The 14906-nt window shown below is 45.4% G+C and overlaps 1 protein-coding gene across 3 annotated transcripts in view; it reads right to left on the bottom strand.

The window, feature by feature from the left end:
* ZC3H3 (zinc finger CCCH-type containing 3) overlaps positions 1 to 14906 on the bottom strand; it is a 108485-nt gene that overhangs the window by 26702 nt on the left and 66877 nt on the right. For all 3 annotated transcript variants that reach the window (XM_040432046.1, XM_040432047.1, XM_040432048.1), the window contains exons 5-8: positions 9465 to 9622; positions 6233 to 6311; positions 5427 to 5582; positions 2160 to 2229 (exon numbers count right to left, since the gene is read on the bottom strand). In XM_040432046.1, the coding sequence (XP_040287980.1) occupies positions 2160 to 2229; positions 5427 to 5582; positions 6233 to 6311; positions 9465 to 9622 (463 nt within the window). The remainder of the gene's footprint in view (positions 1 to 2159; positions 2230 to 5426; positions 5583 to 6232; positions 6312 to 9464; positions 9623 to 14906) is intronic.

The following is a 14906-nucleotide window of genomic DNA, read 5'->3' as shown; positions in this document are numbered from 1 at the left end:
GATCAATAACACAGACCTGATCCTGATCAATAACACAGACCTGAGACTGATCAATAACACAGACCTGAGACTGATCAATAACACAGACCTGAGACTGATCAATAACACAGACCTGAGACTGATCAATAACACAGACCTGATCCTGATCAATAACACAGACCTGATCCTGATCAATAACACAGACCAGAGACTGATCAATAACACAGACCTGAGACTGATCAATAACACAGACCTGAGACTGATCAATAACACAGACCTGAGACTGATCAATAACACAGACCTGATCCTGATCAATAACACAGACCTGATCCTGATCAATAACACAGACCTGAGACTGATCAATAACACAGACCGGATCCTGATCAATAACACAGACCGGATCCTGATCAATAACACAGACCTGAGACTGATCAGTAACACAGACCGGATCCTGATCAATAACACAGACCTGAGACTGATCAATAACACAGACCTGATCCTGATCAATAACACAGACCTGATCCTGATCAATAACACAGACCTGAGACTGATCAATAACACAGACCGGATCAATAACACAGACCTGATCCTGATCAATAACACAGACCGGATCAATAACACAGACCTGATCCTGATCAATAACACAGACCTGAGACTGATCAATAACACAGACCTGAGACTGATCAATAACACAGACCGGATCCTGATCAATAACACAGACCTGATCCTGATCAATAACACAGACCTGAGACTGATCAATAACACAGACCTGAGACTGATCAATAACACAGACCTGATCCCGATCAATAACACAGACCTGAGACTGATCAATAACACAGACCTGAGACTGATCAATAACACAGACCTGAGACTGATCAATAACACAGACCTGATCCTGATCAATAACACAGACGAGAGACTGATCAATAACACAGACCTGATACCGATCAATAACACAGACCTGAGACCGATCAATAACACAGACCTGAGACTGATCAATAACACAGACCTGAGACTGATCAATAACACAGACCTGAGACTGATCAATAACACAGACCTGAGACTGATCAATAACACAGACCTGATCCCGATCAATAACACAGACCTGAGACTGATCAATAACACAGACCTGAGACTGATCAATAACACAGACCTGATCCTGATCAATAACACAGACGAGAGACTGATCAATAACACAGACCTGATACCGATCAATAACACAGACCTGAGACCGATCAATAACACAGACCGGATCCTGATCAATAACACAGACCTGAGACCGATCAATAACACAGACCTGAGACTGATCAATAACACAGACCTGAGACTGATCAATAACACAGACCTGATCCTGATCCCGATCAATAACACAGACCTGAGACTGATCAATAACACAGACCTGAGACTGATCAATAACACAGACCAGAGACTGATACCGATCAATAACACAGACCAGAGACTGATCAATAACACAGACCAGAGACTGATCAATAACACAGACCTGAGACTGATCAATAACACAGACCAGAGACTGATACCGATCAATAACACAGACCAGAGACTGATCAATAACACAGACCAGAGACTGATCAATAACACAGACCTGAGACTGATCAATAACACAGACCTGAGACCGATCAATAACACAGACCTGAGACTGATCAATAACACAGACCGGATCCTGATCAATAACACAGACCTGATCCTGATCAATAACACAGACCTGATCCTGATCAATAACACAGACCTGAGACTGATCAATAACACAGACCTGATCCTGATCAATAACACAGACCTGAGACTGATCAATAACACAGACCTGAGACTGATCAATAACACAGACCTGAGACTGATCAATAACACAGACCTGAGACTGATCAATAACACAGACCTGATCCTGATCAATAACACAGACCTGAGACTGATCAATAACACAGACCTGAGACTGATCAATAACACAGACCTGATCCTGATCAATAACACAGACCTGAGACTGATCAATAACACAGACCTGAGACTGATCAATAACACAGACCGGATCCTGATCAATAACACAGACCTGATCCTGATCAATAACACAGACCCGACACTGGGGTGAGGTTTGGGGGGTATTCGGAGTCTGAGGATCGGCTGCCTTGTGTTGGGGGCGGGGCTCCAGGGAGATGATGGGGGTCACTGACCTTGTCCTTAGACACCTGATGGGAGAAGGGGCAGCTGCCGTCCGTCTTCTTACATGTTCCTCTGAGAAACCTGCAAGAAAAAATGAAGAATGAACAGATTCTCCAGATCCACCAATTACCATCATAGAGAGTACAGATCTGATGGATCCATCTGATAACCACCCCCTAAAGTACAGATCCACAAATTTACTAGATTACCAGCATACAGTCTAGATCCTCAGGATTTACTAGATTACCAGCATACAGTCTAGATCCTCAGGATTTACTAGATTACCAGCATACAGTCTAGATCCTCAGGATTTACTAGATTACCAGCATACAGTCTAGATCCTCAGGATTTACTAGATTACCAGCATACAGTCTAGATCCTCAGGATTTACTAGATTACCAGCATACAGTCTAGATCCTCAGGATTTACTAGATTACCAGCATACAGTCTAGATCCTCAGGATTTACTAGATTACCAGCATACAGTCTAGATCCTCAGGATTTACTAGATTACCAGCATACAGTCTAGATCCTCAGGATGTACTAGATTACCAGCATACAGTCTAGATCCTCAGGATTTACTAGATTACCAGCATACAGTCTAGATCCTCAGGATTTACTAGATTACCAGCATACAGTCTAGATCCTCAGGATTTACTAGATTACCAGCATACAGTCTAGATCCTCAGGATTTACTAGATTACTAGCATACAGTCTAGATCCTCAGGATTTACTAGATTACCAGCATACAGTCTAGATCCTCAGGATTTACTAGATTACCAGCATACAGTCTAGATCCTCAGGATTTACTAGATTACCAGCATACAGTCTAGATCCTCAGGATTTACTAGATTACCAGCATACAGTCTAGCTCCTCAGGATTTACTAGATTACCAGCATACAGTCTAGCTCCTCAGGATTTACTAGATTACCAGCATACAGTCTAGCTCCTCAGGATTTACTAGATTACCAGCATACAGTCTAGCTCCTCAGGATTTACTAGATTACCAGCATACAGTCTAGCTCCTCAGGATTTACTAGATTACCAGCATACAGTCTAGATCCTCAGGATTTACTAGATTACCAGCATACAGTCTAGATCCTCAGGATTTACTAGATCACTAGCATACAGTCTAGATCCTCAGGATTTACTAGATTACCAGCATACAGTCTAGATCCTCAGGATTTACTAGCATACAGTCTAGATCCTCAGGATTTACTAGATTACCAGCATACAGTCTAGATCCTCAGGATTTACTAGATTACCAGCATACAGTCTAGATCCTCAGGATTTACTAGATTACTAGCATACAGTCTAGATCCTCAGGATTTACTAGATCACTAGCATACAGTCTAGATCCTCAGGATTTACTAGATTACCAGCATACAGTCTAGATCCTCAGGATTTACTAGATTACTAGCATACAGTCTAGATCCTCAGGATTTACTAGATTACCAGCATACAGTCTAGATCCTCAGGATTTACTAGATTACTAGCATACAGTCTAGATCCTCAGGATTTACTAGATTACCAGCATACAGTCTAGATCCTCAGGATTTACTAGATTACCAGCACATATAGTACAGATTCTTTGGATCCACCAGATTACCAGCACATAGAGAACAGATCCTGCAGATTCACTGAGTTACCAGCAGAAAGACAGAACTACCGGATCTACCATGTTAACAGCAAATATAGTACGGATCCAATGGATGCACCAGATTACCAGCAGACACAGTACAGATCCTCTGTATCCACAGTATCACCAACACAGAGATAACAGATCCTCCAGATCCACCAGATTGCCAACACACAGTACAAAGCACAGATCCATCTGCGTATTTATTTTGTTCCATTCCACGTAACCATATTTTGCATCAGTGTCCGATCCGCATCCGTATTTTGAGGCGAATAGTGATTTCTAGTGATGGGAGTGAGAATGTGGATTGCGTGCGGAAGGTATCCGTATTTTGCAGATCCGTGGTTTGTGGCTGCAATACGGACACGGCTGTGTGTATGAGGCCCGATTCAGTAGTACAGACAGATAGAAGACACTCGCCGTGTTCTCTAGTTCTCGGCTCCTTTCCTCCTCTTCCCCCGTTACTAAACTAACATTCTGCGATAAATCCGTCTTGAGCCAGACTGTCAGTTCACTGAGCGATCAGATGACATCATCCCATAGAAGTCTATAGAGAAGAGCAGTGAGCAGCAGAGCGAGACAAAGATATAACTCTGCATCTAATAGTAAGTGCTATATCTCATCCCAAGTGCTTTACACACATCTATTCTGCTCACTACTTATCTATAATGTCCAATGTGCTGCTTTCAAATGATTGTGAGTGAGTGCCAGAAAGTTAGGGGGGGGGGGGCAGAATCTACTGCCTCTATGTGCAATCTATGGGCAGACATCATTACAGCCAATAGTGTTATGTCTCACCCCTAAATGCTTTATTCATATCTATACTGCTCAGTACTTCTCTATGAAATTCTATATGCTACTCCTAGTTGATTCTGAGAGAGTAAGAGTTAGGATGCACAATCTGGTGTCTCTATGTGCACTCTATGGGCAGACATCATTACAGCTAACAGTATATAGGTCACCCAAAAGTTATATTCACATCTAAACTGCTAAGTACTTCTCTGTAATATCCTATATGCTGTTTCTGATGGATTGTGAGTGAGGGGGCATAATCTGTTGTCTCTATGTGTACGCTATGGGCAGACATCATTACAGATAATGGTCTTATATCTCACCCAAGAGTTTTATTCACATCTGTACTTCTTAATACCGCTATATAATGTTGAATGTGCTGCTTTTGAGTAATTGTGAGTGAGTGACAAAGATAGGGGGCAGAATCTACTGTCTCTATGTAAACTTAATATGCAGACATCATTACAGCTAATGGTGATATATCTCACCCAAGAGTTTTATTCATATCTATACAGCTCAGTATACTGCTGTCTCTATGTGTACTCTATAGACCGACAGGACACAAGAGAGTCTCCACCCACCAGCTCAGGGACAACTGAGAATAAGAGATGGAGTTTATACAGGAGAAAACCAAACACTTCCAGATTCAAGTCATATAGTGGCCAGATATAATGCCGTCACTCATGCACACACACAAACCAGCTTATTCTGAAAAGTCATCTGAACATATAGGTATGATTTGAATGCCAGAGAACCCCTTTAAGAAAATTTGCACATAATTTGTACTAATCCCCATTAGACTGAAGAGGGGTTCACACCATGGCAGATTAAGCACAACCATACTCACCGTGTGCACACTGCCACCTTCTCTGGGTCATGGATATAGGGGCACTTCTGGCCTCTGTTACATTTCCCGAACCGGTTGTAGTACATGCAGTACTCCTTTTTCTCCTTTTTATGCTGGGCATGGCGGATAATGGCCAGACTCCGCTGGATGGCGCGACTGTGGGGAGGAAGAAGAACGGTCATCAGACTGGAGGACACAGACGTGAAACAAAATATATCAAGGGAGAAGCCTGGACCAAAGTTTTTTTTTTTTTTTCAACTTCTCTGCTTGCTGTCAGTATCTTTATTTACATCCCGAGAATGAAATGAAGCCAGAAATCCCACAGAGATCTAGAGGGTCATTTACTATACAGAAATACGCCTATACTAGGGGTCCCCCGCTCACGCCAGGTCTAAAAAAAAGTGGGCGTGGCTTGGCTCGTTTCATTCATCATTTTCTATGCCTGTTTTAGGCGTAAAATATGATCTAAACATAAACCACCTAGGAAGCTGGCCTACATTTAGACTGGCGCTGGATACGCCAAAGTGCCCGTGCCTCATTATAACTTCGGTGTATCCACAGCCAGCTAAAGGGGCTATTAAGACCAAGTCTAAGACGCCGGCCTTAATAAATGACCTCCTAGTCCTTCTCAAACAGCTGCTGAGTCTAATACAAAAGTCTAGGACTACACCCTGGGTCATATGAAACCTGGCCAGGGAGCCCCATGCACTAGCTGACATTTTTGCAGCACAATTTTATAAAATGCTTTACCATTTCCAACAAAAATTCTCTGTTGCTCCACTGCAGGTTTCCCACTTCATACAAACCTTGCAATATAGCGGCTTGGCGTGGCTGGCCGGCTGGGGTACATGGAGCCAGGACTGGTGCTGCTCACATCCAGTTTGCCTGAAACAAGAAGAAAAACATTTTTTCGATATGAGACTGACCTACAGGAGTTTGCTGGCGGCAGATGACAGCACCACACACCCACATCTAGGTAAGAATGGAGAGCTGGTCGGGCATGTCCACTACATCTCCACACAACTCTATGGAAATACAGCAGGAAGATGGTGGGGGCCCCGATGATCAGCCTCACGCCAATCAGACACTTTTCTGGGATAAGAGTTTTTGTGTGCAAACCACTTTAATGACGATAAACCTAATACAATCCTATAAATGATGATTCCTGCCTGACATATCAGATAAAGAAGGCAGCAGGTGAGTAAGGGGGACCGCAATGGGTGCCACATCGACCCCAAAATAATCGTTTTTCACTATATGCTGTGGAAAAAGCATTTTGTGTATATTTCTGAAACATCTACAGAATAATCTGTGCAAAGAAAGCAAGACAGTGGACTCATGGTAAAAACTAGAATACATGCTTCTGTAGGTGCCCATACTGCCCTTACAAAGTACGACACACATTAGGCGGCACACGTAAAATCTACTGCAAACTATTCCTTTTCACAGCTGCTCTGGAAAATAACATTTGGAATATCCGATTGGTCAAGCACTTTTCCCTGGCACAAGTTTTTATGGGAACTAAAAAGTTTATTACAGGGGTTAAATGAAGTAAAAGGCAACTAGAGCTGATGAAGGATGGGGGTAGCCTGCTCCTAAATGCCAAAACGTGTCCAAAAATCTGGTAGAGGAGGGTCACAGGGCAATAAACACGATGGGGACCCGTGGAATAATCCACTGGCCACTGCAGCTCCGGATTAATTCCACCACCGTTGTGATTGTGAATTAGGGAGTTACAGATATCGGGGTGGGTACAACCTTAAAGCCCCCAACAACATGGGCCTCACAGCAGATGGCCCTTTCCATGGAGTCATCGCTCATGATACATTTCTATGCTTAGCATTTTCAAAATAAGGGGAAACTAGATATTCTTGCTGGTTTTGACTCGGTACCTGAGACACCTACCAAGGGGACATGAGAGGAACATCAGCCAGGTGGTTCCTCTTTATCTAGTGACAACACTACAGTAACAAGTCAGATTGCTGACATCATCAATACTCAAAACTCACACAAAAGGTTAACTACATTAAATGAGACGCACGCTACAGAGCTAAAATATAAATGTCCCATATGGTTCAGGGCTATGATGGAGCAGTATAGGCCACAGAGGGTTAAACTGTCAAATTATGGAGAAAAAGCACGCGCACAGAATGACGATAAACATGATGGGGGTTGTGTAAAACTCCTGTAAAAGTGACAAGCGTGCATCTCGCCAGGTGGTGGGAGTGTGTCGCAGTCACTCATCTGCCAGCCTGTCGTCTCACAGAGTGAGCGAGTCAGATTTGATGGTGTGTCCGAGGCGTCTCGTCTCGCAGGAGCTGTCACTTGCCCGGCTGAGGACGATGATGCCCCATCTGTTGTGGTATCGAGGAGGACGATGGCATGCTAGGAACACGGGAGACGACATCACCTGCCTGCCTGTCAAATAACGTCACCGGCTCTGGGAGAGCAATCTGCAACGCTGGCATCTGTGTGTAGACATGCCTGCCAAAGGTGGAGGCGCGGAGCGAGCGCTGACCGCAGGAAGAGGGAGACCGCCATCACTGCAACACCACAACCATCACGTACACGTGTGCACAACACCGCAGGAAGTCACTGACCACAGAGAACCAGGACATCAACATCTACACAAAAAGACCTCACTGCTCATATGTCATATACTCCTACATCAGATCCAAAACTCATACATAATGACGGTATTATAGTAGTTATATTCTTGTACATAGGAGGCAGTATTATAGTAGTTATATTCTTGTACATAGGAGCAGTATTATAGTAGTTATATTCTTGTACATAGGAGCAGTATTATAGTAGTTATATTCTTGTACATAGGAGCAGTATTATAGTAGATATATTCTTGTACATAGAAGGCAGTATTATAGTAGTTATATTCTTGTACATAGAAGGCAGTATTATAGTAGTTATATTCTTGTACATAGGAGCAGTATTATAGTAGTTATATTCTTGTACATAGGAGCAGTATTATAGTAGTTATATTCTTGTACATAGGAGCAGTATTATAGTAGTTATATTCTTGTACATAGGAGCAGTATTATAGTAGATATATTCTTGTACATAGGAGGCAGTATTATAGTGGTTATATTCTTGTACATAGGGGCAGTATTATAGTAGTTATATTCTTGTACATAGGAGACAGTATTATAGCAGTTATATTCTTGTACATAGGAGCAGTATTATAGTAGTTATATTCCTGTACATAGGAGCAGTATTATAGTAGTTATATTCTTGTACATAGGAGCAGTATTATAGTAGTTATATTCTTGTATATAGGAGCAGTATTATAGTAGTTATATTCTTGTACATAGGAGCAGTATTATAGTAGTTATATCCTTGTACATAGGAGGCAGTATTATAGTAGTTATATTCTTGTACATAGGAGCAGTATTATAGTAGTTATATTCTTGTACATATGAGGCAGTATTATAGTAGTTATATTCTTGTACATAGGAGGCAGTATTATAGTAGTTATATTCCTGTACATAGGAGCAGTATTATAGTAGTTATATTCTTGTACATAGGAGCAGTATTATAGTAGTTATATCCTTGTACATAGGAGGCAGTATTATAGTAGTTATATTCTTGTACATAGGAGCAGTATTATAGTAGTTATATTCTTGTACATATGAGGCAGTATTATAGTAGTTATATTCTTGTACATAGGAGGCAGTATTATAGTAGTTATATTCCTGTACATAGGAGCAGTATTATAGTAGTTATATTCTTGTACATAAGAGCAGTATTATAGTAGTTATATTCTTGTACATAGGAGCAGTATTATAGTAGTTATAATCTTGTACATAGGAGCAGTATTATAGTAGTTATAATCTTGTACATAGGAGCAGTATTATAGTAGTTATAATCTTGTACATAGGAGCAGTATTATAGTAGCTATAATCTTGTATAAGGGCATTAGTATAGTATTTATATTCTTGTACATAGGAGCAGTATTATAGTAGCTATAATCTTGTATAAGGGCATTAGTATAGTAGTTATAATACTGAGTTATACGTAACTCACCGGTCTTCGGGGTCAGCTTGCTACCACTTCCGGGGCTCCATGTTTTAGACAGCTTATTAGCAGAGACTCTGTACATGACGCCACCAATAAAGCACAGACCACGACTTCTCCATCGTTGCTGAGTCTGATTTTGTCGCAGACGGTTTAACAAAATTAGCCTGAGAAATCAAAAACATCCACGGAAGTTAATAAGCTGAATAATACAATACCATGTGGGAAAACACAGACACAACACATCGCTCCAGAAAACACACAGATATAGTACAGAGCTCCAGATAACAAACAGACACTGTAAAGCGCTCCAGATGACAGACACAGCACAGCGCTCCAGATGACAGACACAGCACAGCGCTCCAGATGACAGACACAGCACAGCGCTCCAGATGACAGACACAGCACAGCGCTCCAGATGACAGACACAGCACAGCGCTCCAGATAACAGACACAGCACAGCGCTCCAGATGACAGACACAGCACAGCGCTCCAGATGACAGACACAGCACAGCGCTCCAGATGACAGACACAGCACAGCGCTCCAGATGACAGACATAGCACAGCGCTCCAGATGACAGACACAGCACAGCGCTGCAGATGACAGACACAGCACAGCGCTCCAGATGACAGACACACTGTAAAGCGCTCCAGATGACAGACACACTGTAAAGCGCTCCAGATGACAGACACACAGCACAGCGCTCCAGATGACAGACACACAGCACAGCGCTCCAGATGACAGACACACAGCACAGCGCTCCAGATGACAGACACACAGCACAGCGCTCCAGATGACAGACACACAGCACAGCGCTCCAGATGACAGACACACAGCACAGCGCTCCAGATGACAGACACACAGCACAGCGCTCCAGATGACAGACACACAGCACAGCGCTCCAGATGACAGACACACAGCACAGCGCTCCAGATGACAGACACACAGCACAGCGCTCCAGATGACAGACACACAGCACAGCGCTCCAGATGACAGACACACAGCACAGCGCTCCAGATCACAGATACACAGCACAGCGCTCCAGATAACACACACACAGCACAGCGCTCCAGATAACACACACACAGCACAGCGCTCCAGATAACACACACACAGCACAGCGCTCCAGATAACTCACAGACACAGTACAGCGCTCTAGATAAGGCCTCCTGCACACGAATGTGTGTGCCCCGTGGCCGTGCTGCACGAATGCACGAACACCAACCGTGGGGCAGCCGCAGCGGATCGCGGACCCATTCACTTTAATAGGTCCGCGATACGCCCGTTCTGCAAAAAGATAGGACATGTTCTGTCTTTTTGAGGAACGGAAGTACGGGGCAAAACCCCATGGAAGCACTCCGTAGTGCTTCCGTAGGGTTCCGTTCCGTGCTTCCGTTCCGCATCTCCGGATTTGTGGACCCATTGAAGTGAATGGGTCCGCATCCGTGATGCGGAATGCCCACGGATCGGCGCCCATGTATTGCAGATCCGCAAATGCGGTCCGCAATACGGCAAGGGGCAGCACACGTTCGTGTGCAGGAGGCCTAACAGACAGACACAGCACAGCGATTCAGGTAACACACAGACACAGCACTCCAGGTAACACAGACACAGCACAGCGCTCCAGATAACACACACACACACAGCACAGCGCTCCAGATAACACACACACACAACACAGCGCTCCAGATAACACACACACACAACACAGCGCTCCAGATAACACACACACACAGCGCTCCAGATAACACACAGACACAACACAGCGCTCCAGATAACACACAGACACAACACAGCGCTCCAGATAACACACAGACACAACACAGCGCTCCAGATAACACACAGACACAACACAGCGCTCCAGATAACACACAGACACAACACAGCGCTCCAGATAACACACAGACACAACACAGCGCTCCAGATAACACACAGACACACACAGCACAGCGCTCCAGATAACACACAGACACAGCGCTCCAGATAACACACACACACAGCGCTCCAGATAACACACACACACACACACAGCACAGCGCTCCAGATAACACACACACACACACACACACAGCACAGCGCTCCAGATAACACACACACACACACACACAGCACAGCGCTCCAGATAACACACACACACAACACAGCGCTCCAGATAACACACACACACACAACACAGCGCTCCAGATAACACACACACACACACAACACAGCGCTCCAGATAACACACACACACAACACAGCGCTCCAGATAACACACACACACAACACAGCGCTCCAGATAACACACACACACAACACAGCGCTCCAGATAACACACACACACAACACAGCGCTCCAGATAACACACACACACAACACAGCGCTCCAGATAACACACACACAGCGCTCCAGATAACACACAGACACAACACAGCGCTCCAGATAACACACAGACACAACACAGCGCTCCAGATAACACACAGACACAACACAGCGCTCCAGATAACACACAGACACAACACAGCGCTCCAGATAACACACAGACACAACACAGCGCTCCAGATAACACACAGACACACACAGCACAGCGCTCCAGATAACACACAGACACACACAGCACAGCGCTCCAGATAACACACAGACACAACACAGCGCTCCAGATAACACACAGACACACACAGCACAGCGCTCCAGATAACACACAGACACACACAGCACAGCGCTCCAGATAACACACAGACACAACACAGCGCTCCAGATAACACACAGACACACACAGCACAGCGCTCCAGATAACACACAGACACACACAGCACAGCGCTCCAGATAACACACAGACACAACACAGCGCTCCAGATAACACACAGACACAACACAGCGCTCCAGATAACACACAGACACAACACAGCGCTCCAGATAACACACAGACACAACACAGCGCTCCAGATAACACACAGACACACACAGCACAGCGCTCCAGATAACACACAGACACAACACAGCGCTCCAGATAACACACAGACACACACAGCGCTCCAGATAACACACAGACACACACAGCACAGCGCTCCAGATAACACACAGACACAACACAGCGCTCCAGATAACACACACACACAGCACAGCGCTCCAGATAACACACAGACACAACACAGCGCTCCAGATAACACACAGACACAACACAGCGCTCCAGATAACACACAGACACAACACAGCGCTCCAGATAACACACAGACACAACACAGCGCTCCAGATAACACACAGACACACACAGCACAGCGCTCCAGATAACACACAGACACAACACAGCGCTCCAGATAACACACAGACACACACAGCACAGCGCTCCAGATAACACACAGACACACACAGCACAGCGCTCCAGATAACACACAGACACACACAGCACAGCGCTCCAGATAACACACAGACACAGCACAGCGCTCCAGATAACACACAGACACAACACAGCGCTCCAGATAACACACAGACACACACAGCACAGCGCTCCAGATAACACACAGACACAGCACAGCGCTCCAGATAACACACAGACACACACAGCACAGCGCTCCAGATAACACACAGACACAGCACAGCGCTCCAGATAACACACAGACACACACAGCACAGCGCTCCAGATAACACACAGACACACACAGCACAGCGCTCCAGATAACACACAGACACACACAGCACAGCGCTCCAGATAACACACAGACACAACACAGCGCTCCAGATAACACACAGACACAACACAGCGCTCCAGATAACACACAGACACAACACAGCGCTCCAGATAACACACACACACAGCACAGCGCTCCAGATAACACACACAGCACAGCACAGCGCTCCAGATAACACACAGACACAACACAGCGCTCCAGATAACACACACACACAGCACAGCGCTCCAGATAACACACAGACACAACACAGCGCTCCAGATAACACACACACACAGCACAGCGCTCCAGATAACACACACAGCACAGCGCTCCAGATAACACACAGACACAATAACCATATTGTGAGAACTACAGTGAATTCTGACAGTCACAGGAAGAGCAGAAAGTGAAACATCTGTACACAGTAATACAGGTTATACACTATTCAGGGTGTGTGGAAAGTTGAGTAATGGCGGGCGCAGTCATGAACGGCCTCAGAGGAGAATACTAAAAGCTTTACACGTGAGGACGAGACACAGGCGATACGTTCAGGTCATGATCAGCCCCTGCTTCCTTTCTAGCAGTCACACAGCATTGCTCCGTCACTATAGCGTCGGGGGCTGCTCCACGTACCCTGTGCATTACTGAGGGAAATGAGAAGTGAAGGTAGAAATTAATGGTGTGATCGCTGGGGCCAAGGACCCGGGGGACACATGTGCCCTCTGCGCACTTGTCTTGTCACTGGCGGCGCGCTCTCTCCTTCTTCCGTGTGACCGCTGCTCACGCAGGAGCATTCCATTACAGCCGGAGAACAAGAAGAGTATTAAGCTCTGGTAATGAGGGAGTCAGACAGGAACGCGGGGTCCCCGCAGCCCCGGCTAATAGGAGCCATGAACCAGCCTTTCAAACTCATTTCTAAATCCATTTGAAATACGGCAGCAAATTATCCGTCTGTGCGGCGCGAGAGCCTCCAGCCAATTTACTGCGAGCCGAAGTGGCAATGGAGGAATTTATCGCCATAACCTTGACTACGGCAGACGCTGATCTCCATTGTGCTTCCTTCCCATGCCAGGGGAAAATTAACCGACACAAATGGAGGCTGCGAACGACGAGATGGCGCTGAATCGCAGCGCGGGGCGGTTTTATATGGCGTGAACAATGGACGGTTTGTGACGCCTTTAATTCTGCGAGGGGCTCCCCCAATTCCTCTTACCGCCCGGCAGAACAAGTTTTGTGACGGAAAAGGCACCTATCACTTACGCAGGTCGCTCGATGGAGGCTCTCCAGTGGCTTATCCATTCTCTCCGCTGCTGCAGCTCCTGGGAAAGCTGGGTGCTAGTCTACAGTGCTGGGATTACAGAATGGACACCCAGCTTTCCCAGGATTCTGAACGGCAACTTTCTCTAGATCTGGCATCCAAAGCTCCTGTGGGGACAACTTATATGGCTGACATTACATCCTCCAAAATGGAAGTCACCCAGCTTTCTATTGAGCCCCACAGAGAGACCCCTTGTCTCACAAGCCCATCAGCCGTTTGAGCAGAACCCTAGATACATTCACTGACAGCAAGCATAGGCCTTAAAAATGGACATGAATTGGTGCAAAGTCTATCGGAAGGTTGAGGGAGCTTTGTTATCATCGGGAACCCCCTTTAAGAAGCACCATGTGATGTGGTTGGCACACGAACGGTTAACCATGGCACTTCTAGCTGGCGCTGCACCTCGCCGGCGCCTCTTCGCTCCCTCGTATTTCTACGTATAGTGTGCATACATCATTAATTTTGAATTATACTAAAACCGG

Source organism: Bufo bufo, chromosome 5 (assembly GCF_905171765.1).
Source record: "Bufo bufo chromosome 5, aBufBuf1.1, whole genome shotgun sequence".
Taxonomy (NCBI): domain Eukaryota; kingdom Metazoa; phylum Chordata; class Amphibia; order Anura; family Bufonidae; genus Bufo; species Bufo bufo.
The sequence above is the reverse complement of the archived record's forward strand: the minus strand, read 5'-3'. Positions and strand labels throughout refer to the sequence as shown.